General features: G+C 39.7%; 1 protein-coding gene across 1 annotated transcript; it reads right to left on the minus strand.

The window, feature by feature from the left end:
- Window positions 1-57: 57 nt before the first annotated feature.
- dis3l (DIS3 like exosome 3'-5' exoribonuclease) lies at window positions 58-27,072 on the minus strand. The gene is made up of 18 exons (XM_067600296.1): window positions 26,799-27,072; window positions 25,771-25,924; window positions 22,489-22,617; window positions 20,350-20,485; window positions 13,922-14,089; window positions 12,804-12,882; window positions 12,459-12,638; window positions 10,964-11,133; window positions 10,426-10,587; window positions 8,695-8,945; window positions 8,032-8,124; window positions 7,651-7,939; window positions 4,484-4,719; window positions 4,246-4,400; window positions 3,816-3,994; window positions 3,576-3,721; window positions 2,980-3,151; window positions 58-1,937 (listed from the first exon to the last, which is right to left on the minus strand). The coding sequence occupies exons 1-18, from the start codon at window positions 26,926-26,928 to the stop codon at window positions 1,611-1,613; spliced, it is 3,156 nt and encodes a 1,051-aa protein (XP_067456397.1). The 5' UTR covers window positions 26,929-27,072; the 3' UTR covers window positions 58-1,610.
- Between the last annotated feature and the right edge of the window lie 182 nt (window positions 27,073-27,254).

Raw genomic sequence — 27,254 nt, forward strand, 5'->3', positions numbered from 1 at the left:
TCCTGGTGTTTAAACAGAAACATGTTTGTTTGTTTTCATTTAGTAAAAACTTCAAACTAACGAGTTTCATATTTATTTATAGATTTAATTACAAACCAGAAAACACTCATGCAGCACATAAACAATGTTACAAAAATAGATTCTGTGGCAACAATTACTTTCATACAAAGAAGCAGAAACTATAATAACACTTAATATATTCATCATAATTAAGGTAAAAACTATATAAGTCAATTAATGAAGCACCAACCTGAACAACTAGTGCTGGATCCATTTAATGAGCATTAAGTTTCTCTATCAGGTGATTTATATTCAGACAGAAACACATCAAATAATGAAAAGAGATGAACTCTCTGGAGACTCATCCTGCTTTCAGTTTATATTTCTCAAACTGAAACATGCAGCAGTGTTTTAAAGTCATAGTTTGACTGACTTACACCCGACCACTGACCAGACACCTGGAGAGTCTTCGTTTTCAATCAATCAATTATATTTTCTTCTTTTTTTTTACCGTCACAAATGTCTAAATGTTTCAAAACTGTCTCTACACTGTCAGAGCTGACAGAGTGGAAGGAAAAAAGTTATTATAAAGCTATTTATTTGTTTATTTGGGTTAAAAGTAGCTCAAATGGTAGTATTTAAATATACTGAACCTCAAAAATAATGCAGTTACAAAACTAAATACCAACCATATGACATTTTTTTTAATGTACAACAAATCAAAGCTGCTTAAACTCCAACAGTTCTCAGAAAAATAATGCAGATAGTTTTTACATGTTTGATATATTTATAATAAAAATCCAAATGATCTTCCTGCATCTTTCCTCTCGTGTTTCTACGAGACATCTGACACACTCAGTATGAACTTTCACCTCAGACGTGACGACGATGTGACTCATTAATCGGATCAGACGCTCAGATTCTGGTGCTTCATTAATTTTAATGTTAAATTTATTAGTTTGTGCTTCATGATTCATGTATTAAGTGTAATCGGGGAATTAAAAAGTGTTAGTTTTCTTAAACAACATCAGTGCTACAAGACATTTAATATCTCAGTGTGTGTGTGTGTGGGAGGGAAGGGTTTACCCAGCATGCCTTGCAATCCCATGAAGATACCCTCGAGGCCGACTGGTTAGGTTTAGGTTTGGGGAGAGAGATGGTTTGGGTTAGGGTGGATCTTCGCATACTGGGTAGGCAGCCCCATCAAGAGCTTTTAGTCTCTCCCCAGTGTGTTCACCATTTTCACCATTAACACCAGTGAGGACCATCACCTCCTCATAACGTGAACGACGCTGTAATCACTGAGACCAGTTCTTCTTCTCTGTTACTACATTATAAGTCTTCGCTCTTTATCTTTAGACCAACTTAATGAAAACATCCACAGAATCAGCTGATTTCTCGTCTCGTTTAATGTCGTCAAAGACTCGTTAAGGCCTTTCACGTGACAGGAAGTGTAAATATAATAAATAAATACAAATCTGCCATCATGATTTTAAAAACAGCTGCTGATGAGCATTAAAACGGTTGATTTGTTTACTGATATTTCTTCACAACAGTCATCCCTGATATTTAAAGACCCAGCAGGCCTTTCTGTGTGTGTCACAGCAGCTTCACGCCGTTGAAGCGCAGACCTGTGCGGTGAGTCTCGGGTCCATCAGGGCCAGCTCTCTGATCTCCTCCAGGAGTAAGTACAGGTTGGGGCTTTTGCTCTGGGAGAACTCTCTCTCCTCTCTGGAGAGTTTGGGTCGTCGGGCGGCTTTCTCCTGAGCCTGCTGGGACGCCTCCTCGGCCTGACGCACCACCTCCTGGACCAGCTGGCTGCGGCCCTGGTGCTGCTGGGGCTGCTGGGGCTCGGCGCTCCGGTGGGGCTTGTTGCTGATCACCTCCAGGTTCAGACTGTCCGCGTGGCAACGTGACGACTGGACGGAAATACGAACCTGCGGAGAGCGTTAGATGTCATCACTATTACTTTCATTATCAATTATTCATCTTGTCTATAAAATCCCAGAAATAGTAAAAAAAAAGCCTGATGTAAGATTTCAGAAAGACGACTTCTTTAAAATGCTTATTTTGTGCAAACAACATTTCTAAACCCAAAGATATTTAGTTTACTATCATATAAGTAAAAGAAAAACAGGAAATCTTCACATTTAAACGCACAATATGTAATTTCAGCCGCTAGGCGTCTCAATCAAAACAATAACAAAAGACGGAGTGTGATGACGGTGTGAAGTAGCAAGGGATCATGGGAGTTGTTGTCTTCGTTGTTAAATAACCAGTTTCACCGGGATAGGATTATTTTAGTTTAGGATGTTTTTACCCGCAAAGGTCTCCTCCTCTCCAGAACAAACGGACCCGGAGATTACAGGTAAAAACACTGAATAAAGCTGTTTCACCTAAAAAATCAGCGTTTCTCAGACGATGTTCGGTGACCACCGGACGTCCGTTACGGGCTGTGAGCCGAGCTGCTGCTAACACTCGTTCGGTTTATTTCTTTGATAACTTAAGATCCAGACGTCCAATGACTAAAATCCTTCTTCCGGCTAAAAGATATAGTTGAAAACCACCTAAATTTATCATGAAAATGTGGCTTAAAACTGAATAAAAGTCCATTTATAACAGTTTCTGTGGAACAACCACAACACCGATGTATTATCTTGTATGTGTGTAAGTTACTCTTTGGTAGACGCCATTGTAGCGGACAAACACAGCGCCGCCGTATGCATCTTGTGCGTGTTTACTCTTTGGTAGAGGAGGTATGACGTCATTGACATGCGACCAAATGAAACGGTCCGTTACTTTGATTAAATTACAGATTTCTCTGAGTTTGAACATTGTTGGAAACATTTGGGATAATGTAAGTACACAACTCAACAACATATATAACATAGGTCTAGTTGTTTTTAGACATTTTAAACATTTGTGTTCATCAACAAATCGTTTCAGGTCAAAAACTAATTGATCGTCTCTGTGACTCACAGTGATGTGGTCAAACAGTCTGAAGGTGGAGGTGCCGCAGCCGGAGGTGGTGGTGATGTGGTCCGAATATCGTCGCACGGAGCCGCTCTGCCACTCGCAGCTGCCGTCCTCTCCGGCAGCCACAACCTGACCCTCTCGATTCTTCATGTACACCGGCCCCTTCACACCGTACCTGAGGAGAGCACCGGTGTAGCCATTAGATACTCAACAAACCACCAGGACCGTCTGAAACAACGCAATACTGTCACACGATGATCTGTTGCAGGGGCCATTTAACTTTATACATCCGCCGCTGAAAATAGTCCCCAACGAATGCACTGTTTCCTCCTGTTTGAGAAATGTTTGCTACGAAACTACAAAACCAGCTGTTTCAGGAAATTACTGAGAGTTTTTTGAAAATGAAACTACATATTTGTGAGCTTCAGTATGAACCATTTGTCTTGTTGTTGAGTGCCACAGACAGGGAAGGAAGGGAAGTCAGAAAGTATTGTTAGTTTTGGTCTTTTCATTGGATTTGACAAGAAAAATACAGAATATCACCAGCTTTATCTTCCACAACCAAAAGTGAACAACTTTTATCTGTCAGAGTTTCTTACTGTGCGACAAACACCAACACGCCGTCGTCACGGATGGAGTAGATCAGAGCGTCAGCCACGCAGCACTGGTCTGTCTGAGGGTCTCTGTCTTTGAAGTACAGACACTGAAACAACTGCACCGACAAATTCTGGGCGCGCTGGGCTGCCTGGAGAGATGACACAAGAGGTCAGAGGTCAGGAGACACTATGCATCCATGACAACAGTTCTGGCTTCAGGTGCTGAAGATTTACAGAACCGACCCTGTTCCTGCTGTTGATGTGGTGAGAAATTTCTTCCAGTTCTCTGTTACTGTCTAACGCTTCGCTGGAGCTCGACCCTTTGTCCATGGCGATGGCCGCCGTGAGGAGGCGGTGGACCACGATGTCGGCGTAGCGACGGATGGGAGACGTGAAGTGTGTGTAAAAGTCCAGAGCCAAACCTGAAAGACAGAAAAACAACCTACAAATAACACACTTTTCCACATATTAACAGGAAAACAGCACAGATTCAAACCATAAATAGTCTTATTTTTTTACTCTTATTATATTTTAAAATAATTAAATCAAATCATAGAGATGAGATAGTTTCATATGCTTCTAAATATGACAGTTTAACAAATTAAGATCCTTTTTTTTGCATTGAAAATAATACAATATAAAACAGCTGATGTTTGGGGAACATCTGGTGTACCGTAATGGTAGAACATCTCTTGGGGCAGAGCGCCGGTGGAGAAGTACAGAGCCTGAGACATGGCGTGGGTGGCCATCATCCTCAGCATCCTGTTCACCTGCGGGTCCTGCGGGTCCACGGCCGCGTCCAGAGACTCTGCTAAAGCCTTGTTGGAACTGGAGGAAGACAATTAATCAATCAGTCTAAGTCATTTGTTCGCCACCTGTGTGTGTGTGCAATAAATGCAGCTATCAGTCACCTGGTATCGATGGTGAAGCCTCTGGCGTTGGCGCTCTCCACCAGCTGGCTGAAGAACTCCACCCGTGGCGGTGGGTGGAGCCGCAGCAGAGCCTGATGAGGAAAGGCCTCCTGGATCTTGCGCGCCACCCAGTGGTTGGCGTAGATCATGCACTCGGCCACCGTCTCGTGGACCTCCAGGGGCTGACGGGGGACCAGGGCTGTGATGTTCTTCTCCTTGTCCAGCTGGGCGCGAACCTGAGGAGGGATGGCGACATCGATGGGAGTCAAACATGTGAGATGAAAAGACAGAAAGAACGCTTTGTGTTCAGGGAACTTTTATGTCGTAAGAAACAAAATTCTTTAATCTTCACAACAGCTGTTAATGCAAATATTAAAGGATACGTCTGCTCATTTTTATCATCTGTGTATCCAAACCTTGATACATCTTATTATCTATTATTATCAGCTCTGTTGTTGTCGAACACTATTGAAAAAAGATCAAAACATCCACATATTTTTCTTCTTTGGATAAGACTTTTACACTGTAACTTTTATTATCTCGTTTTATCTGCTTTATTCCCTTTTAGCTTCTTTTTATTTCCAAATTTAACACTTTTTACTTGTTTTTATATGTCTTTTCACTTGTGTTGCTTTTATATTCTGTTTTGAGTTGCCTTGTTGTTGAAATGTGCTATACAAATAAACTTGCCTTCTTTGCATCGAATTTACCATCTAATCTTTCTGTCAAAAAGACCTTAAAACATACAGACTATATTTACCCATCGCCATTTCATCTGAGCGTCTGAATTCTGTGTTAATTTGGAAGTAATATCCAAAAGTTTTAGGTACTTTAGATGTTTAGATTTTCATCCGTGATGCATTACCATTAGAGATATGTCTGATCGGTCATAAATGTATTCTGCAGCAGGACAACGAGCCCGAACATCCAACCAGAGTCATAAAGAAACATCTTCTTAGGTTTAAGTTTCTTCTGTTTACTGAACTTTGTATGTACGTTATAAATAAAAACGATTCATGGCATTATTTTTGAAAGTACACACACAGTTTAAACACTTTATAGCGCTCTTAAAAATCCCACAGTGGAACAAACAAAGAAAGTCCCTGATATATTCACTGTTTTCTGCAGCACGCCACATTTTATAGACGTGAGAATGACTTCAGTGATTCCCTTCGGTCGATGGACGTTGGGTCGAGAGCCACAGAAACAGCAGGAAGTCAAAGATTATTAATATTTAATTATAATTAACACATTGTTGGTTTCGGTCTTTTCATTGGATTTCCTGACAATTATAAAAACATATAGAATAACTGCAGGCTTATCGTTTAAGACTATGGATTTTTACTCAGAATTAGTGCAGGCCGTGTCGTTTATCTTGTGTAAAGTCTTAATAAAATACATTTTAAACCTCTCAGTATCGACTCTCACTGGCACAGGAAGTGTTTTCACAGCTACACCAGCAATGTAATGAAGATGCTTTTATTCCAGTAAGGTAAATAAATAATGGGTTATTTTTTTGACATCTACTGTAGTACAACACAATATATAACACTGTATCTAAATAAGGTAAAATACAGTTTAGAAGATGAGCAGCAGGGAGAATTCATATCAGGTTTTTGATAAATGACCAACGAATAAATGAAACACACGACTCTAATATGAAAACTGTCAGCGGGTTTGCAGCGGAGCGCTCCGTATTCACAAAGTCTCAGTGATTATATTACAACCAAAATTACTTTCTGATCTTGTGTAAGATTAAAACCTTTCTGCCTTCGGTCTGTGTGTCACGTTTTAAATTACTCCACTCTGGTTTTCTGCACAGTAGCAGCGTCACATCCAAACAGGAAACACAAACTGTTAACACAAAATTACAAGCATTCTGTTATCTGAAATATGACTGTTTGCTCTGAAACTAAAGGCCCAAACCCGAACCATTAAAAACAGCTTCAGACCATTATTCCTCCACACAAAACTTTACAGTCAGCAAAACATCCCGGCAGGTAGAGTTACCCACTAACTTACCGCTACATCTGGAAACAAGATGAACAACATACAACAGGACGGAGGAAGAAGGCAGTTATGTATTATAATTATTTGTATATGTATAGGTATTATGTATTCAATTATATATTATTGAAAATCTTTAACCACTTAAAGGGGACGTTTGCACATTTCCAGCTCTGTATTTTTATTCTGTGGCTCAACAGGAACATCTTTGCATGATTTATATTTAAACTAGAAATACCACCGTATGGCTGCACGCCTCCGTCAACCAGGCAACTTACAGTTTACATCCATGTGTGTCCAGACTCATATAATATCTGTAGTGAAGACTCTGAAAAGAATTTAATAAAATCACCACAGTTTCAAGGTTTGCTCCCGAGATTAGTGTCAACAATTCATTATCTGACCAAATGTGAAATCTGGTCACAATCTCTCCGTCTGTCCGTTCCTGAGTTATGTGTTGAATAACAGCCACAGAACATTATGATGTCACAGTGAAGTTGACCTTTGACCTTTTGGATAATAAAATGTCATCACTTCATTTTATCCTGTTAGACATTTGTGTGAAACTTTGTTATAATTAACGTATGAAAAATGTGTTTTGTGAGGTCACAGTGATCTTTGACCTTTGCCCGTTTGTGCCATATGTAATGAAATTCCCTCCAGGCCTTCCCAAGAGGTATAAAAAACTCCTCATTTATCTTCTACTGGTCCTTTATGCAGCTCCTCAGTTTTAGCTCCTGTCTCTTTAAGACCCGCCTCCTGTTCTGATTGGTCGGCTTCAGGAAGCTTCCTCTGGCTCCGGACGCTACGTAAACAAACTATAGTAGCAGGATTTCACTTCTTTTTCTCCTTCTTTACTCCAAATGGAAACTTCTCAAATCCATTTGTACATGTTTGAGCCCAAATCTGATTCGAAATATGCGAGTGGACAACGCAAGCAACACATGGAACAACCTTAGCAACAACCTTAGCAACAACGACTGCGGAACAGACGGCTGTTTGTGAGCATGTGCGAACAGCAACTTTACATACGGAGCGTTCAGAGCAGGCTAAAGCCCTGACTTCTGTATTGCAAGGAGCACTTTTTGACCATTTTTAACAGAGACATCTCACATTATAACAGTGTAAAAATAACAAAAATCAAGGGAAACCACTCGTACCTCCACCCCTTCCAGTTCCAGCGCGCCCCCTCTGTCCCTGTGTGCTCGGAGGTGTCTGGCTACATGTGTCAGCCTCTCCAGAGCCTGGGTGAGCTCAGCTAGCTTAGTGTCTTTCTCCTCAGACCCGAGCCGAGCCAGCTCCGGTACCTCGGCCTGCTCTCCGTTGAGCAGGGCCTGAGCCAGCTCATAGTGCAGCTGGTAGGAGGAGCGGATGAGCGTGCGACCGTACCACACCTTGTTGACAGCGAGGGTCTGTGCGTCGAGCTCCCAGAGCACGCTCATCGCATACCTACAGATTCACAAAGAGGCAGGCTTGTTGCAGTGTGTCCACAAACTAGACACCTCTGAAAACATAATATAGAGACGTGTGTTACCACCGACCTGTCGACTCCTCCCAGCAGAGAGCAGAGGTCTGAACTGAGGACAGCAGGCAGCATGTCGTACCTGCGGTCTGCCAGGTAGTAGGTCGTAGCTCTTACAATAAGAATAATAAGGAGAAGGAAACATGACAATTAAAATGAGGCTTTGATCCCGTGGCATTTCCATCACTGTCTATATTCATAAGGACGGGGCCACTCGCAGTTCATCAGTAATTATTAATAATCCTGTGAAATAAATAAGTAAAAACGCATAAATAAATGTTCTCCATATTAATTTGCCTTACACTAAAGCGAGAGGTTTAACATTTTAATTAGCTTCTGTGACAGAAATAAAACTATAAAATGTAAGTCAAATAGATACAAGGTGTTTCACAGGTGCACATAAAGAACAATAATGTGAAATACAATAATACAAGTGTCAAGGAATGAGCAAACAGAGAAATAAAACTATATAAAAACAACAACATAACCTCGGTGCAGCATAAGGGGGTTATGGTCACATGTTGAATATTACCTGATGAAACGCCGTCACTGTACTTAACAAATCAGCTTTTTGGGAGCATCTATTCAGTATGCGGGTGTTATTTTTTCTTGACGTCCTGCTGGGATGAGCGTAAACTACTTTGAGGCGATGATTTAGCCACATGACAGAAATTTCTCCCACCTCGAACGTGCCTCCAAGTCAGTGAGTGAGCCCTTAGCGACGAAGTGGGTGACGTCAGCGATGTGGACCCCCAGCTCCAGCAGCGTCCCTCCGGCGAGGCTGCGTACCGACAGCGTGTCGTCTACGTCCTCGCAGCCCTTCGGGTCGATGCTGAACACCAGGTGACTCTTCCTGAGGTCCCGTCGCTCCGTCGCCTGAGCGGGATCCACCTTCCACGGCTTCTCAGGAGAGTTGACGGGCATCTCTTTCAGCTGAGAACAAAACCGGCACCGCCACAAGGTCACTAAAGCAGCGGTGCAATGACTAGAACCGAAGCGACGGGACATGTGTGCATAATTTATTTGGCCTGTGCTTTGGGCTGAAAGGAGACAATGAGATACAATTGTGTGAGCTGTGCTGAGACACTGCTTTCACCAGAGGGCATTGTTTAAAAAAATAAAAATAGCAATATGAATCTGAGTGGAAAGAAAAGGCGACTCTTGAAAATCATTGAAAAAAGGAAACATATACTATAAACAGACTGGAGAGGAAACAGATACTCTATTATTCTGTGTACGTCACGCTGAGCATTGAAAACTATTCAACAATGATGAGTCCTCATCATGTAAATGTCCTTCATAAAGAAGAGAAAACACCTTTAAACTCTCATGGACTCTTCATGTGACACAGTCCTGTTCATGGCCTCCGGGTGGCAGTGTCTCCACATTATTTCTGTTTATAGGTTCACTGAAGAGTTTCCTTCCTAACAAAAAGTTGTTGAATGCATTACAAAATGCATTGTGTGTATCCTTTAGGTCTAAAGAAGATGTTGAATCTTTGCATTGGTTTCTAGTGACTTATAGTTCAATTTAAACCTTTTCAATTGGATTTAAATCACTGGATGGCTCAGCGATTAGCTGGTGAAGAAAGTGGAATATTTAGCAACAAATGAGCCAGATATTCTTTTTAAGAGTTGGTAGAGACCCAAAATACTGAACATGATATGGTATTGAAATTACACTTGTTACATGACCAAAAACATGACAGTGTGTCTGCTGAAATAGTTTGTTTGCTGATGTTTTTAACCAAAACAACTTTGTAAGCAATAATGTCAGAAGTTGTGCTATTCAGCTTGTCATAATTTGTCTGCCTCCAAGTGGCCAAAAATTAAATAAAAAAAAATCACTAAACATATCTTTAAAGGAGACGATTCATGCACATTTCCAGGTCTATATTTATATATATGTACAAAGCTTTTTTTTCCCCCCACCCACATTCAGCAAAGCCCCACCCTACTCTGCCTCTGATTGGCTAGTACTTGCTGCCATCAGCGATTAGCCTAATAGATAACGTTGTTGCTGATATGGAGGAATAAAGGTAAATGCTAACATTACATCTTTTTATTAGTCTTTTCATTGTTATTATTACATCGTCACAATTGTAAGTGGAGAATTAAAATAAGTTAATGTTACCCACTGATTGCCATTTATTTATTACCATGAGTTATTATTTGGTTATCTTAGTCTACTTTTATTTTGTTTAAATCATTCTATGTAAAGTCCTTTGGGTTCTCCAAATAAACACTGCATAAATAAAATCTCATCATTGTCATTATCATTCTGGTTTTGGACCTTTCACCATGTTTGACAGACATCTGACATCATAAAAGTACATAAATGACAGAAAATCACAAAAAGCAGAACATGTCCCCTTTGAATTCAACGAGTAAGAGGAAGAAGTTTCTTCTCTGACCTGTGCGTCTGAGAACGGAGGCACGTTGATGCTGTTCTCTATGAGGATAGTCTGGATCTCCGTCTCAAGCTCTCCAGCCCGACCCAGAACCCGCACACTGTGTCCGTTCGGATAGAGCGACGTGCTTTCCCATGAGTCGATGCGCACCACCACTCTGTGGTCCTGGGTGAAGAAGACGAGGGAGATGAAGGGGACGGTAGCTTAAATTAGCCGACGCTGGTTTTACGTAACCTCATTAACACGTACGTTTAGCTGATGGTTCTGCTCTTCTGAAACATACAGGAACTTTAAGTCTTGTGTATTTTACCCTTTTGTTTTTTATGTTTACATTATTTATAATTTAAGATATATTCAGATTTTAAGTTAGATATAAGTGGCTGAGACAGAGACTCAACCTTGACAGTCCACATAAATGATTAAATAATCAAGTTAGTTATAAGAACAGTTGATGATATGATCTAATTCTCTTCTTTTTTAATAATTAAGTGAGTCATTTGCTGAGTAAATAAATTAGCAGCCAAAACAAGGCGAACCAGACCTGCAGAGCCTCAGCCTGCTGCGTGCTGATGCGGATCTTTGGGATGCGATTGTCCCAGGGAACAGCCAGGATACGCTGGGAATTCCTGCTCTGGGACTGAGTCCCGTCCCTGAGAGGGAAAGTTACCACGTAGTCCCTCCAGTTCCTCTGCAGGATCCCCACGACGCGGCCTGCAAGTTTTAATAATCAAACATCAGCATAGAGACATTTAGAGAGCACTGATGAAACATTTGTCTAGAGCAAGAAAATTAATCAGCAACTGTTTTGACCATCAGTTCATTGTTTTAGACCTTCTTTAAGGCAAAAATACCAAGTATCTACTGGCTGCAGCTTCTCAAATGTGAGAATTTTATGCTTTTCTTTGTCATATATGATAGTAAACTGGGTCTTTGGGTTTTGTACTGTTGGTTAAAAAACAAAAAAACATTTGAAGACATCAGCTTGGTCTGTGGGAAATTATAATGGGCAAGTTTAAATATATACTGACATTTTACAGACAAAACAATTCATCGATTAATCGAGGAAATAATGGTCAGATTAATTGATAATGAAAATCATTGTTAGTTGCAGCCTTATATTTGTCAGACAAGAAGAACTTTGTCACAACCTTCACAGATAAATTCTGACACTAAAAGATGCCTTCATACACAGTTCAAGTATGTTTATAATCATCAATCTAGAGGAGGACTCATCAGAAAGTGTAGTGTGTAGTCCTTAAATCATCATGTAGGAGCAGTGGAAAAAAACATTTTGCAAAAAATTGTAAAAAAAATAGTGTAAACATTGTGTAGGTGTAAACAGACATAGCCTGCGCAGAGAGATGGATTTGTTTCTCCGCCTCACAGTCCAGGAAACGGCCGCATTCACACCAAATCCGGCAATACGATAAAACCGGCAGTCTTCCAATTCATTTGAATGGGGGTAGTGCATTTAGGCTGCAGGAGTGGGGACTGCGTGGGGTTCAGCAAAGAACTGCAGCGGCCGTCTGGCAAGAAGTTGAACCAGAATCAACATTTGCCAAAATGCAACCCGATGTCACGCTGCAGCAGCCAATCATGTAAGCCGGCAACCAGATTGAAGATGCCCACAGGAAGAAGAACCTTGTTTACTTGTTGACTTTGTTGTCGCCTTACTGACTTATTTTAAAAAGATGAGAGAAAATCAGAGCAGAGGAGCTAGAGAGGGAATGAAGAGAGGGAGCAGTGGTAGGGAGAACAAAGCAGAGAATCAGAGAAATAAAACTTTCTGATTGTTTCACAGCCGTTATGTTCTAAGGCACAAATAAACACGCCAACAACTCCGCACAACCCCAACATAATGCTTTATAACTGGCCACATGGTGGCTCTATCTGCACCTAAAATTAATCGGTTCTTTCTTGGTTCTTTCCTAACTTTCCACAAAACTGTAGTGAAATCTGTTAATTTGGTTTTTTTTAGATATTCTGTCAACTAACAGACAGACAAACAAGGAAAAAGGCAAAGAGTTCAGTCCCACCTGTAGGCATGGGTTTACTGTCGTTGTCCTCTCCGTTCTTCTCCTCCCCCTGTCCCTCGGTCAGCGCTGTTACCTTCCCTTTCCACTCACTCTTCGGCAACAACTCCACCACGACCGTGTCGCCGTGCACAGCCCTGTTACGATTCTTATTACCGTACACCAACACCTCCCTGCTCAGATCTGCAACAGACGGACGAAGTACAGAGACAGGAGGAGATAAAGATAAGAAGAGACAAATACAGACACCAGATATGAGATGTTAGTTCTGTTTGCAGTGAACGATGGATGGATCTGCCCCAACGTGATCAGGGAGAAAATGTCGTGATGGTCGCTGTAGTTTTGCACCTGTGCTCTTGTTAGTGAAACCCTCCGGCCTGACTGAAGCTTCATTCTGTGACCGGTACTTGTTGACATTCAGAGTACCCTAATAAAAAGGAGAGAAAAATATGATTTATTTTGACTCCTGGAAGATTAACAACTTGTGTAGCCTGGACAGGCAAATGTTTTATAGCTGGTAACTGTAAGAGATTGAGTATTCATGTGTGACTGGATACTATTCAAAATATTCCTTCCTTCTTTAAACATCTCCTTGACTCTGAGGATGTATTTGTGCCATGGCTACAGAAAATACTTATGTCTGATGGGCTGGCAAGAGTCCATTTAATCCGTAAACACGACATGTTGTGGTATAAAGTGGCCAGTATATATTTCAACAAAGGGCTCACTGGATGGACCTTTCCAAGGTCTTAACTGGGAGGAGGCTGTGAGTCACGTTATGCTATAAAAGAATTTGTTTGTATGATGTTTTGTTTGAACACACAGAGGTTGTTATAGCTTTTCTGAATAGCCACAAGTCAGTGTAAAAAGCCAGCCGTCATAGAGAGAGAGAGCGAGACGTGATAATCGTTTCAATATGGTGATAAGAGCGCACATTTTCAGAGAGTCTCTCCTGGGAGGCGTTCACAGTGTTGCTCATATAAAAAGTGACAGAAACAATTGGCCAAATTGTGTAAAGAATGAGAAAAAAATATAGCTTGGACACTATTGCACACTTTCTGTATGGCATGAAAATTTAATCGCAAAAGCTTGAAACTTGCTTAATTTATGTAATCAAGTGCAATCATCAAGTGCTTGTTGTGTCTGCTTTTATTAATTTTTGAAGGTTATTATATCTTTGTATGGTCATGCACTGTAGACCTTTCAAATCCATCTGCACCTCCACTTTGTCCTGTATTACAACACACTGACAACATTAACTTTGACAAAAATAAATGCAGACATGATGTTCACTATATTCAGTTAACAAACTCAAGCAAGTTTCAGGTCTTTGCAAGTTGATTTTATATTGGTGGCTGCCTGTAACGAGGAGCAGGCACATTTAGAATTTCATTTTTAACATCATTAACTGCTTTTCTTAGGAAAGACTCCTTTGATACAAACTATGGAGATGGATTGAACTGTACCTGAGTGTAGCGTCCAGATTTGATACCAGCCTCCAGGACTTCAGCTGGCAGATGTTCAGTGAACTCCTTCTCTGTGCTCACGCTCTCCTTCTCTTGTAGCGTCTGGGAAATGGAGCTGTACAGCTCATGGGCTGCCTGCAGCTCCTGCCAGAAGTTTTGCAGATAATCCTGGAAAATAATGACACATGGATGGTGATATTTCAGGAACAGATAAACCTAAACCTAACCCTTACCCCTATCCCTAAACCTAACCCCTAACCCTAACACTAACCCCTAACCCTAAACCTAACCCCTAACCATAACATTAACCGTAACACTAACCCCTAACCCTAACCCCTAACCCTAAACCTAACCCTAACCATAACCCTAACACTAACCCTAAACCTAACCCCAACACTAACCCTAACCTAACCATAACATTAACCCTAAACCTAACCCTAACCATAACATTAACCCTAACACTAACCCCTAACCCTAACCTAACCCCTAACCCTAACCATAACATTAACCCTAACACTAACCCTAACCCCTAGCCCTAAACCTAACCCTAACCATAACATTAACCCTAACACTAACCCTAACCCCTAGCCCTAAACCTAACCCTAACCATAACATTAACCCTAACCCTAACATTAACCCTAACACTAACCCCTAACCCTAACCTAACCCCTAACCCTAACCATAACATTAACCCTAACACTAAGCCCTAACCCTAACCCCTAACCCTAACACTAACCCTAACCCCTAGCCCTAAACCTAACCCTAACCATAACATTAACCCTAACACTAACCCTAACCCCTAGCCCTAAACCTAACCCTAACCATAACATTAACCCTAACACTAATCCTAACCCCTAGCCCTAAACCTAACCCTAACCATAACATTAACCCTAACACTAACCCCTAACCCTAAACCTAACCCCTAACCATAACATTAACCCTAACACTAACCCTAACCCCTAACCCTAAACCTAACCTTAACCATAACATTAACCCTAACACTAACCCTAACCCCTAACCCTAAACCTAACCTTAACCATAACATTAACCCTAACACTAACCCTAACCCCTAACCCTAAACCTAACCTTAACCATAACATTAACCCTAACACTAACCCCTAACCCTAACATTAACCCTAACACTAACCCCTAACCCTAAACCTAACCATAACATTAACCCTAACACTAACCTCTAACCCTAAACCTAACCCCTAACCCTAACAATAACTGGCATCATGGGTCAGGGTCTTACCTTAGATGTTAGATAATGATGCAGTTATAAGATAATGCAGATACTTATGTTCAATTCTGTTATACAGGCACCATACTTTTTTTAGATTATTTCTTTTGGCATTTTTTTTCAGTTGACAGTGAAGTGACAGACAGGAAACAAGGGGAGAGAGATGGGTATGACACACAACAAAGATCCCGTCACAGTTATGTGGCTTACGCAGTTATCATTCAGCTACGGGGGCGCTCCAGGCACCACGCTAGGGCTGAACAATTAATCAAAATTTAATCGAAATCACAATATTAGCTACTGCAGTTTTCATATGGCAGGAGACGCAATATACATCTCTGTTTGGTACAGATCCCTGCAAACATCACATCATAATCATTTTAATGTTTTTTCAATGAAAATGAGGATAATGATGTAAAAATTATCATTCCCTCTAATATCACAAATCATATCGCAATTGCAATATCAGTCAAAATAATCGCAATATGTAGATATTTTTTCAACATCTTTCATCCCTACATCACACACTTGAAGAACGCAGTTTCATATTCAGGGTCGAGTTATTTCTGCTGTCAGTCAGCCTGGTGACAGACAGCTGGCTCTGTGGACAGAGACGACTGAACAGATAAAATGCTTCAATAGCATAATAACATCTATAGTGTTCTTAAACATAGACAGACAGACAGCAGTTTCTTGGATACTGTAGGCTTATGTAACGGCCAACAGTTTTAAAATACTGCTCTAAATAGCTCTAAAATACTATGAAACCCATGAGCCTTTAGGGGACGTTGCTATGGAGATGAGGCCAGTCAGAGCAGTAGCAAATTCAAAACAATTTGTCGTAGGAATTGGGAACCAATCAAGGCACCAAAGTTGCTGAATTCAACTAAAACCAAGAAAAGAGACCATATTACTCTTCTTTTAATGTCTTTACACTGGCTGCCAGTTCCTGCTCATTATGTTTAAAGCATTTCGTGGCCCCCTGATTACATCTCTGAGTTACTCTACTTATCAACCTGCAGGCTGTTTGAGGTCCTCAGGCAGAAAAACCTCCCGGCTGCTCCTAATGCAAGGACGAGGACTGAAACAGGGCGCCACTGTTATCAAACGACCTGCCTGATAATCAAAGACGCAAGTTCAGTGTCTTCTCCTCACTCCTGAAAACTCACTTTTATCATAAGGCTTTCTTATAATTTTTATTGATCTATTTATATTTGTTTTTAATTGATATCTACATGGGAATGTGTGTGCGTTTGGTATGTTGTTCTGTCCTTTGTTCCCTTTATGTCTGTCTTGTAAAGCACTTTGTAACTGCTAGTTTGATAAGTATAAATGTATAAATAAACTATTATGATTATAAAAGTGACCCAGAATCTGAAAGTGAACTACTTAAAACTGCTGAATGTTTTATCAGGTTTTGACAAAGTGTAAATCTCCAGTTTCAGATCTCTGTTAGTGGCTTGTATATAAGATCTCTGATTGGATGAGGTTTTTTTTTTTTTTTTCATTGAAATGAACGCAGGAAGACATAGTTAACGTCTCAGTTTTTTATGTCCAAGGTCTTTATCAAAACATCAGACATTTTCTAACATAGTTTCTCATCTTTTGCACTGATGATTCAACCGACAGAGTTTCACACTTGAAGTACTCTGATTGTCAGTGGCGTCACCTTTTCTATGCAGAGAATTAACAGGAAAATTTACCTCCATGAACCCTTGGATGCCCGAAAATAATTCCTCCCACTTCAAAACTCTACTGTGGCGGCGACGAGTTCATCACTTGTCTCTCCCGCCTGTAAACTGTGATACGCTCACTTCACACACTGAGCTTTTTACTAATTAATCTTTTTATCAGCTCTCAGCTAAAACAAACCAAAAAAAACACATGAAGAGAATCCTTTTCTTTGTTTGCTAGGCTACATTATAAATCTACTTATGCTAATAACTCCACTCTGCTGTTTTCACCTCGCTACCAAGATCTCTTGATAGTCAGGTGGTAACTCTTATAATCCATCCGTCAGCTGTTTTCGCTTATTTCCTTTATTGTGTACTGATTTCCATAATAATTATAATAATAATAATAACAGACAAGACAAATAAATTACTGCTTTTTTTAAATCTGAATAAGCTGTTTTCATCATTTTACACAGTTTCACCAGGCTATCTGTGACTGAGTCATACTGTGGCCACTTTGTCAAAACTTTACTTGTTCCGACCACTTTTTTCCTTCTTTACTCCGACAGCATATTTAGTTGTCAAGCAGCTCAATGGAGCGACATGATTTGAGCACAGCGATGCAAGACAATTAGGTGTTAAAAAAAAAATCACTTCAGTGTTCAGAGTAAATCGATGCTACGCTGCTGCAGGAAAATGATTTAAGTGGTGAACAATTAAATAAGACCATCTGGGAAAAACACTGATTCATTATAGATTATTTATACAGGTTTTTAGATGTTTTATAATCTTTTGTTCTTGATTTGTAAACCTAAGAATTTGGTAATGACCCTTTACAACGTTACTGTGATTCGATCATATTGTTCTATGATTACATACGAGTTGTAATAAAGGATAACTCTTGTTTATTGCAACTTTAATCTCATTTTTGTAGTTTTGGCCATTATTCTTATCAGTAACAATAACACTGTGATCATCAAGTTCACTGAAACCTACAGGTTAGTCTAAATTATTTATGGAAGAGAAAATAAAGGTGAACTTTGTAAATCTGATGCTTCGACTTTGACCTCCTGCACCTACTGTGGTTGTGCGCTCCGAGTTTTATTATGAAATGAAGGATTTGTTTGATTCTTTGCACGATATTAAATTGAAAATAAAAAAATATATAAAGTCAGGTAAAAAACATTATTACAAGTGGAAACATAGATTCGATCATAAAAGATGTGCAGGCAGAGCTAAAAGCCAAGAGGCTTCAATAAATGTTGATTATTACAGACATTGTCTTATTGCTCCGACTGTTATTAACGTCTGACTGTTTTAGTGATGTTGCCTCGTTCTCAGATGTCAGTGATGACATAACTGATTGAAACCTACAAACCCGAAAAATAAACGTTGTAATAAACCAGAATTATCCTTTAAAATCTTTATTTATTGTTATAAGTATTTTTTTAAATTAGAATAGAAACTATTTGTTAATTTGTCGATCAGTTGATCGACAGAAATTAATTAGCAACTATTTGATAATCAATGAATTGCTTGAGTACTTCTTCCAGTAAAAATTATTTCCAGCTTCTCAGTCATGAGGATTCGCTGCGTTTCTTTGTCTGATGTGACAGTAAAATCAAATATTTTGGGGTTTTTGAATGTTGTTTGGACAAAATAAGCAATTTAAAGACTGTGATGGGTACTTTTCAAAAGATTTTGACATTTTATAAACCAAACAATCAACCGATTGGGAAAAAAAAAAAAAATCAGCAGATTAATTTTTTAATGCAAATAATAGTTAGTTGCAGCTCTATTTCACACATATGAAGAGTTTGGTCTCATGTAATACATAACAGTGGAACAGAGTTCATTTCTTTTACTATATTAAGTGATTTTGTATACAATTGCCATATCAGGCTTTATACTGATATCAGAAAATATCCTTATAGCATATTGATTAAAAAACATCAAAAGCAGAGTAGATGGGTGAAATGCAGTGAGGTGATGGTTTCTGTGTTTATTATTGAGTGATGTAATACCTTAAACACACACACACAGCAGTCTGCAGGCATTTCTATGGAAACACATGTTTTTATTGTTCTGGTTCTGAACTCCAACACAGCAGATTGGAAATAAAACAAGAAGTTAAAGAGCAGATTCTTTAGTTTTAAGTGTGTTTGAGGGTGAACTCATCTCGTAGGACTCATTGTCCTTTGTGAACAAAGCAGCAGGACAATTACACTGCTACAGCCTCTATATCAGAGCTGCAACTACAGATTATTTTGATTATAGATTAATCTGCTGTAGGTGAATGTCTGCAGAAATGATTGTGTTTTATGTTCCACATCCTAGAGAGGCTGTTTACATCTTTTCAATTGAAAAAAAAATCACCAAAACATGTTATTTGTCAAGGGATGCCCAAACTTTTGCATGAAACTGTATGTATAAATGTATTCATAGGTTGTTTATGAGTTGGTGAGGACAGTTGCAGCAAACATCAGTGACAACCCAACAGTGCATTTATCCAAACAAGTATAGAGAGAGTTAATAATAGTGTGTCTGATTAAAGTGTCTCAGGCTGCAACTAACGATTATTTTCAATTCACTTGCCAACTGTTTTCTTGATTATTTTCTCAATTAAACGTCAGAAAATTGGGAGAAAACTTCCCACAGTTTAAACCTGCATTAACTATAACAAGTAGTGAACACAACACTGACATATCATCAGCTTTTAAGTTGAAATGTTGAACTTGTTAGCAATCAGTTGCTTATTTCCACATCCAGCAGTTACGGAGCAACATTATCATTCATGTGGAGTCGTGTTTCTGTCCACCTGGTGAATGTAAGTCCAATATTCACTCTCTTTTAGCTCTGTTTTTGTTCTCCACCAACTCCTGAGGGAAATATCTGGCTCTTTAGCTGCTAAATGCTCCACTATGTTCACCAGCTAATCTACAGCTAACTGTGTCTGTTAGCCGTTTGATGCTGAGCAGGTAGTGTACAGTGACTTTTTACAGCTTTTTCTCTGAAAATGACACTGCGAGAGCGCTGAGAGTGAACCAGAATAGTAAAGTTGCAGCCGGACAGGTAAACAATGAGCTGAAACTCACTATAAAGCTCCGTAAAGCCGAGAGGAGCTGCAGAGTCTCTGATAATTCTCTGTAGGTTCATCACTACGAGCCACGCTTCTCTCATGACAAAAGGTTATTTGATTATTACTCTTATTAGAAATAGAAATGTCTTGTTTTGTCCATAACTCAATGATATTCAGTTTACTGAGCGTTTGAGAAGCTGGAACCAGTGAATTTTTGCTTGAAAATGTACTAACACGATCAATCAATTATCAAAATAGTTGCTGATAATTGTTCTGTTGATCGACTAATCCGTTAATCAACTAAACACTGAACGCTGACACTTTAACTTCGTAGCTGTTGGCCTGCCGGAGCCACAACAACCAGACGTGTTTCTGTCCGAGTCCTCAGGTAGCTACGGAGATGATGATGATGTCATGCGCAGGTGCGTCACTTTACCTGGACGGAGATGACGTACACTCCAGAGTTGAGGCAGCTGTATTGAGCCACGGCGTCCTGGTCCTCTGTGATCATCACTACATCCATCATACCTGCCAGGTGGTTATAGTACCATACCGCTGCAGAGTACACACACCTACACACACACACACACACACACACACACACACACACACACACACACACACATAAATTCACAACTTCAAGTACAAGATGCACATAGACGGCTTGTTTGTAGACAGCTTGCCTGTTAAAGCCCTAAACTTATATATTTTGTATTTAGCTGTTTTGACACATAAATCAACACTATCTGTAAGTTGAAATGAAGGTTTCACATTATAAAAGAACACAGACATAAATAATTTACAGCTTTGTTTACTGTCTTGTTTATGCAGCCTTCTGTCTTTCAACCCTCCGGTCTGGAGATGATATACTGCAGCAACAGCATCACAACTAAACTTTATTATAACTAAAATCACTGTGCTAAGTAGGAAGTAATTATCTGTTTGTCATGTATTGGAGGTAAAGTTTTGCTCAGACAGGAAGTTGGTGACTGGATCTTTTCAGATTTCATGGCGTTATTGAAACAACTGCTTGATTATTTGATCTGAAAATTTCAATTTTCATAACTAAATATACTAAATGACTAAATATCAAATGTTTCCAGTTTACTGTCTAAGCTTCCTGTCAATCAGATCTTTGACTGAGCAACAAATTTCAATATTATTTGATTATTATTTAAAATGGTCCAGACCGCTGCTGTGTTTAGTTTTCATCCAATCAAAGACTCCACATCACGTTAATGCACTGATGAGCTCCTCATATCTACAGGTGGGATCCATACCTGTCCAACTATCCAGTTTTCAGTTTCCTCTCGCATTTCTTCAATGCAAAAATTATGCCAAAAACTTGAAAGAATCTCAGAATACCGTATTTTCTCTAATAGTGGCCGGGGCCTTTATTTACCTCAACTGCAGAGGCCTTTATTGGAAGCAGGCTTATATTAGAGGCCTTTATTCCTAATTCCCTCTGTTTGATAAGTATATTTGCTCATATTTTAGTACGAAGCCTCCCTGTTTTCTGATCTGCTTCCGTTTGCTGTTAAATTTTTGTTACTGCATTATGCTACTAAAATTAAAAGCCTTCATTTCCCGACTTTTATTGTGAAACATTACACAAACATTTCAATATAACCTGTGTGAAGCATGACCGGTCAAGTACGGGAGGGGAAAAATGGCCAGTGTCAGTTAAAAACTAAACAAATCTGAGGTAACGTTACGCTGGATATAAACATTAATAGCCAATTAACAGCACAGTCAAATATCAAATATCAATCAGCTGTCTCTCTAACGTTAGCTCCAAGCTAACTTTCTTCCTCCCACCTCCAGCTAGCCGTGTTCTCCTCTTATCAGCTAACAGCAGCTCACGCTTCTGTTTTTTCCAGTATCTTTATTCTGCCTTTATTTGTTCGTGTCGACCACACCCCCGGCCATTATCGGAGACCCGGCTTTTAATTGAATATCGGCCACTATTAGAGAAAATACAGTATCACGTTTTTACACATGGCTGAAGCGGAAATTTATCGATAAAAGCAAAATGCAACAAAGTGCAAACAAAACAGATTTGTATGATATGAATAAATCATGACGTACATGAAACACGTAACTTAAACGTCCACTAAAGAGACAAAAACACCAGATCAGTACTGAGCGATGAGGAATAATGAATACCTGGAACAAACAGAAAATCCATGTTTTTTACATTTTATACATTGTTTTAACTGTATGAGGTTAACCCGGCGCTTTGTTGATGACATCATCTTGTTGTGCTCTCTTCTTCTCCAGTGGTTTACTGGCAAATGACTGGAAAGTTAGCATCACCAGCTGTTTATCTCAACAAACCAAATCCTAATATTCACATGACGGTAGCGGGTGAAAACGTGCATTACTTCTGGTAATTTGGTTCAAATTTTAGCTACATTTGACTGGAAACTTGGCTACTGAAACCCTGTAAACTGTAGGTTATACATGACACATGCTAATCCCTGCTATAAACCTGAGCTGCTGGTTGTGATTGCACCTTTAAATCAGTTCCTACTGTTTCACGGAGGGTGTTGGTAACGTAGTAACGACCGCTCACCTGGTCTGCCACTTCTCCTGACTCTCCCCCTTCTCTCGCGGACAGTAGGCGTACTCTTGAAATTCATTGGCAAACAGCACACAGTCGTGTCGAGGGTCTTTCAGCAGGTTTCGCAGACGGTTGTATTGCCTGTTCGGAGACACAACAGAAACAACACTCAGACACTCTTAAGATCCAAATCATACAGCAACAATAAATACAGATGATTAAATGGTAAACAGATGCATTAAAGGAATAGTTTGACATTTTAGGAAACATGTTTATCACATTCTTGCAGAGTTAGAGCGGAAGATTGGTACCACTCTCATGTCTATATGGTAATTATCAAGCTACAGCGAGCAACCAGTTAGCTTAGCTTAGCATAAAGACTGGAAACAACTATTACATAATTGACTAATTGTTTTGAGTCATTTTTTTAAGAAGAACATTTCCAAATTCTCTGATTCCAGCTTCTCAAATGTGAATATTTCTGGTTACTTTAGTCTTTAAACTGAATATCTTTGGGTTGTGGACAAAACAAGACGTTTGAGGACGACTTCTTGGGCTTTTAGGAAACAGTGATCGACATTTTACACCATTTTATAGACCAAACAACTAATCGATTAATCGAGAAAATAATCGTTAGTTGCAGCCCTGACTTTGACTGGTCATAGCAGGGCACATCAACCAAGTGTCCATACTGGTGAACCATCACGAGTCTAAATGGTTTATTAATGTTATTAACTGCATCTGTGCTTTTCCTGCTTTGACATGTGAAAAATGTCTGCTGTGACAAAGGTCAACAATAATAAAATCCACCTACCAGCTTCTCTAAAACTCCCTAATTAACATGTTTGTTAAATCCGTACAGAAACTGAAGTGTAAAAACAGCATATTCTGATTTTACACTGTGTCACTTTTACACTTTTTAAAAATGGGCACAACCAGATATGGCATATTAATCAGATGATATGTTGAGGTGCTGAAAGGAATTTTTCGGAACATTTACCTCCCTGGTGGTTGTAATTTTGACTTATCATAGCAGGAAAAAAAGGTGGTTCAGTTCCATTCAAGTGTCTGTACTGGTGAAACTTAATGATTTATTAATGTTATTAATTGCATCTGTGCTTTTCCTGCTTTTCCTGTCAGAATGTCTGCTGTGACAAAGGTCAACAATAACTAAATCCACCTACCAGCTTCTCTAAAACTCCCTGATTAACATGTTTGTTAAATCCCTACAGACACTGAAATATAAAAACAGCATATTCTGATTTTACAGGGTGGTGAGTGGCACCAGGTACAGTGAGTTTCTGGACTCTTGTTGTCGCTGTGTCACTTTTACACTTTTTAAAAATGGACACAACCAGATATGGCATATTAATCAGATGAGATGTTGAGGGGCTGATTTACCTCCCCAGTGGTTGTATCAATAAAACTACACTGCAGCAGACAGTTTCCATCCCAACCAAAGACTAGACTAGATAACATGTCTGTGATCCCATAACAAAAATAACTATAAATCATTGACAATAATAACTTCCTTTTTTTTGTTTAATGGGAATGAATAAATATCCTTTGAAAGAATAAATACAAGCAGCAAAATGTGCACTGACCTGCATATAGATCACTGTTATATATGGTGGAGGAGAAGAGCAGCAGGTTGGATTATTCTTTTAATAAGTATATGATGCACTGAGCAGTGTGTCTCTATATATATTATGAGACAGGTGTAGTAAGATGTGAATGTGTGTTGAAGTGAATGTAAAGCTGCAGTTACTGACGCAGCACGGCGACAGCAGCAGCAGCAGCATCATTACGCTCCACCGACTACGTAACATCATCAGAAAAGTGAAGCCTCATCATATTAATGATGCAACATCTGCGAACGGCAGCATAAGCAGAAATAAAAAAAAAAAAAAACAACAAATTGGAATGAAACCAGAGGTCATGTGGGACTCTTTATTTACAGGATTCATCAAGTTTGTCGAAAAGCACTCCTGCGTGTTTGTGTGGGAGACATATTTCATGTCACAGGCCAGATCTGGTTTAGCTTCGTCAGCAGAGCTGCGATATAATGAGGTTGACCTCTGCCCACTCTTTACACGCAGGTAATCATTACGGACTTAATTCAAAAGCAGCTTTAGGAATTAAAAGGTCTCCATCACTGTGAGCTGCTCTCGGTGCCTTCACTGCAGCTCACGTTTTTGTAAAGTTTGTAAAAGAAATGTACTATTTTCTAACTTTCATAGATTAAAGAATAAATAATTGTTGTCCATATAGTTGTCTTCCTTACACCTGAAGCTGAAATGATTGAATTTGCTGGTGAAAAATAAAAAAGTGACCTCCAGTATGCTCGTTTCAGTACTGCCAAACATCACCGTGATCACCGTGAACTCAATGTTTAACCTTACGGAGCTTTCTGCTGAGCTCTAACTACTACGGCCATGACTTTCTACATTAACATCAGTCATCAAGCTGCTGAAGCGTCACTAGTTTATGAGTAGTCAGTCGTAAGGTTGAGAGAGAGAGAGAGAGAGAGAGAGAGCTGCGTTTGACTGACAAACGTACGCTGAAATTGCATTTATCACACATTACAGTTGAAACTGTTTTTTAATGTGATTGATTATAGAGTCCATTGCTCAGTGGATAAAATCCAAGGTGATCACGGTGTGAAGTCATTTAAATGTATTTAACAGAAGCCTCGTTCACACATAGTTCCTGGTACATTACTGGGATAACCTTTCTTCATTTCATTTTCATTTAATTGATTTATTTGTACAGTAAAACAAAGCAACAAGAAGAGTCCTGATCAAATATGAATCAATATTCTGTTACTGCATTGTCTGTTTCTCACCTCAAATGTTTTCAGAAACATATTTTAATGTTCTGTTTAGCTGTAATATAAAGAAGTTCATGACGCGGCTGCCATGTTGAAAAAAAGACGAACCAAAACGCCGCCCAACTCGCAATACGTCAAGTCTTGTGATTGGTTCGCTCGCTCCACATGAAAGCATCTTTCATCACCTTTACGTTCTTGTTCCTGCAACGTTGCTGCTTTCATTCACAACACAGCCATACCGGCATTTTCCCTGAAATGTTACGCTCCCATTCACACATGACTCCATGCAGGAAATGTTCCTCAACATTTCAGGGATAAACTGCATGTGTGAAAGATACCAGCACATCCCTAGTTTTGCCACAATAATTTACAACCGTGTGTGAGGTTAAATGACTCCCGTAGAACAAAACTAGATTAAAAAGATATCATGTTGTGAATGTTCAGCCCGTTAGGCGTGATCGTACCTGCGTCCTTTGCTGTGCTGCACGCCCTGGCAGGCGGTCTGGGTGAAGACGATGCCCTGCAGCTCTCTTAACTCCAAGATCTCCAGGTAGTCGACCACCACCCCGACATCAGGCACCACGTAGTGGATCAGGTCTCCCGGCAACAGCTTCCCATCTGTTTGGGAAGTTAGTGGATTGGTGAAAGTGACATTTTTTGCCTTTCACTCTTACATTACTGGTGTTTCCATGGTCATTTTGGCTGATATACTACTGTTTTATTCACTTCAAAACTAACATAAGTCTAGTTTCTATTACTATACTATTTTGATAAAAAAAATGCCAAATATTTTCTGGTCCCAGCTTCTTGAATGAGTAAAATTTGCTGTTTTCTTTGTCATATATGACAAAAGTAAAAAAACTTCAGTGCACAAACACTGAGCAAAGACTTTACAGTGAAGTAGGAGACATCTTGTGTCCAACAGTTACATTTCTGAAATGAAATATATTTGCATATTTATAGATTTTGGATTTTTTTTCTTAATTAGGGAGAAGGAGGAGATGCAATTTTAAGGATTTTTAGAAGATAATTGAACTTTTTTTTGTGGAACCCTTATCAGACACAAATTATCATTCAAAGTAGAGTATTTTACATCTTAAAACATGTCTGGAGGGGATCTTTAATAAACTGCCTTCACAGTCTGTCTGCACTGATTGGGATTGATTCTGATTTACTAGTTTGATGGCTGTTAAACTCCAGGTTGTAACCACACTTGGCTAACTGTGGAACAAATTATAAACTTGTCGAGAAGGAGATGGTGTCACTTTAAAAACAGCAGGATATTAAGTAGCTGTATGAATAGTTGCCGTTAGCTAACCTGGCTGCCTCAAGTCAAAGAAACTGTCACGTCGGTAAACATTTAACACCTACTGACATGTTTTTAGCTGCGGAGTGTGTTTGTAACAGTAAATGAATGGCTGTGTGTGTGTGTGTGTGTGTGTGTGTGTGTGTGTGTGTGTGTGTGTGTGTGTGTGTCAGAGCTTTTGTTTACCGTTCACGCAGTCCGCCTGACACAGCGAGCTGTAGCAGGGGACCTTCTCCCGCAGATAATGTTCCCGCACCACACGCACCTTCCGGCCCCGGCAGCTCTTCAGGTGCAGGATCCTCTCGGTCTTAATCATCTTCTAAACTCAGGAACGAGCCATAAATATACGTCTGTTCTTGTTAACCTGCTGTTTTATCATAACGCGGGAAGATACACTTGTAAACAGCAACGGTCAACTTCAGGGAAGTACGGCAGGGTCCTTGACAAGTCGATGACGTCATTACGCATAGACTAGTTCTCTCGTTGCGTTCAAGCGCTGTTGGACCATAGAGTTATCTCTGCGTGTTGGACGTTCAGAAACACTTTTGAACGCTGTTACAAAGTGGGAAAGACCGGAACTTGAAATTAGCTATGAATGTTTTTTATGTAGCACCTACATCTAAGAGCAAAAACAAACCATAT

Source organism: Thunnus thynnus, chromosome 1, assembly GCF_963924715.1.
Source record: "Thunnus thynnus chromosome 1, fThuThy2.1, whole genome shotgun sequence".
NCBI lineage: Eukaryota > Metazoa > Chordata > Actinopteri > Scombriformes > Scombridae > Thunnus > Thunnus thynnus.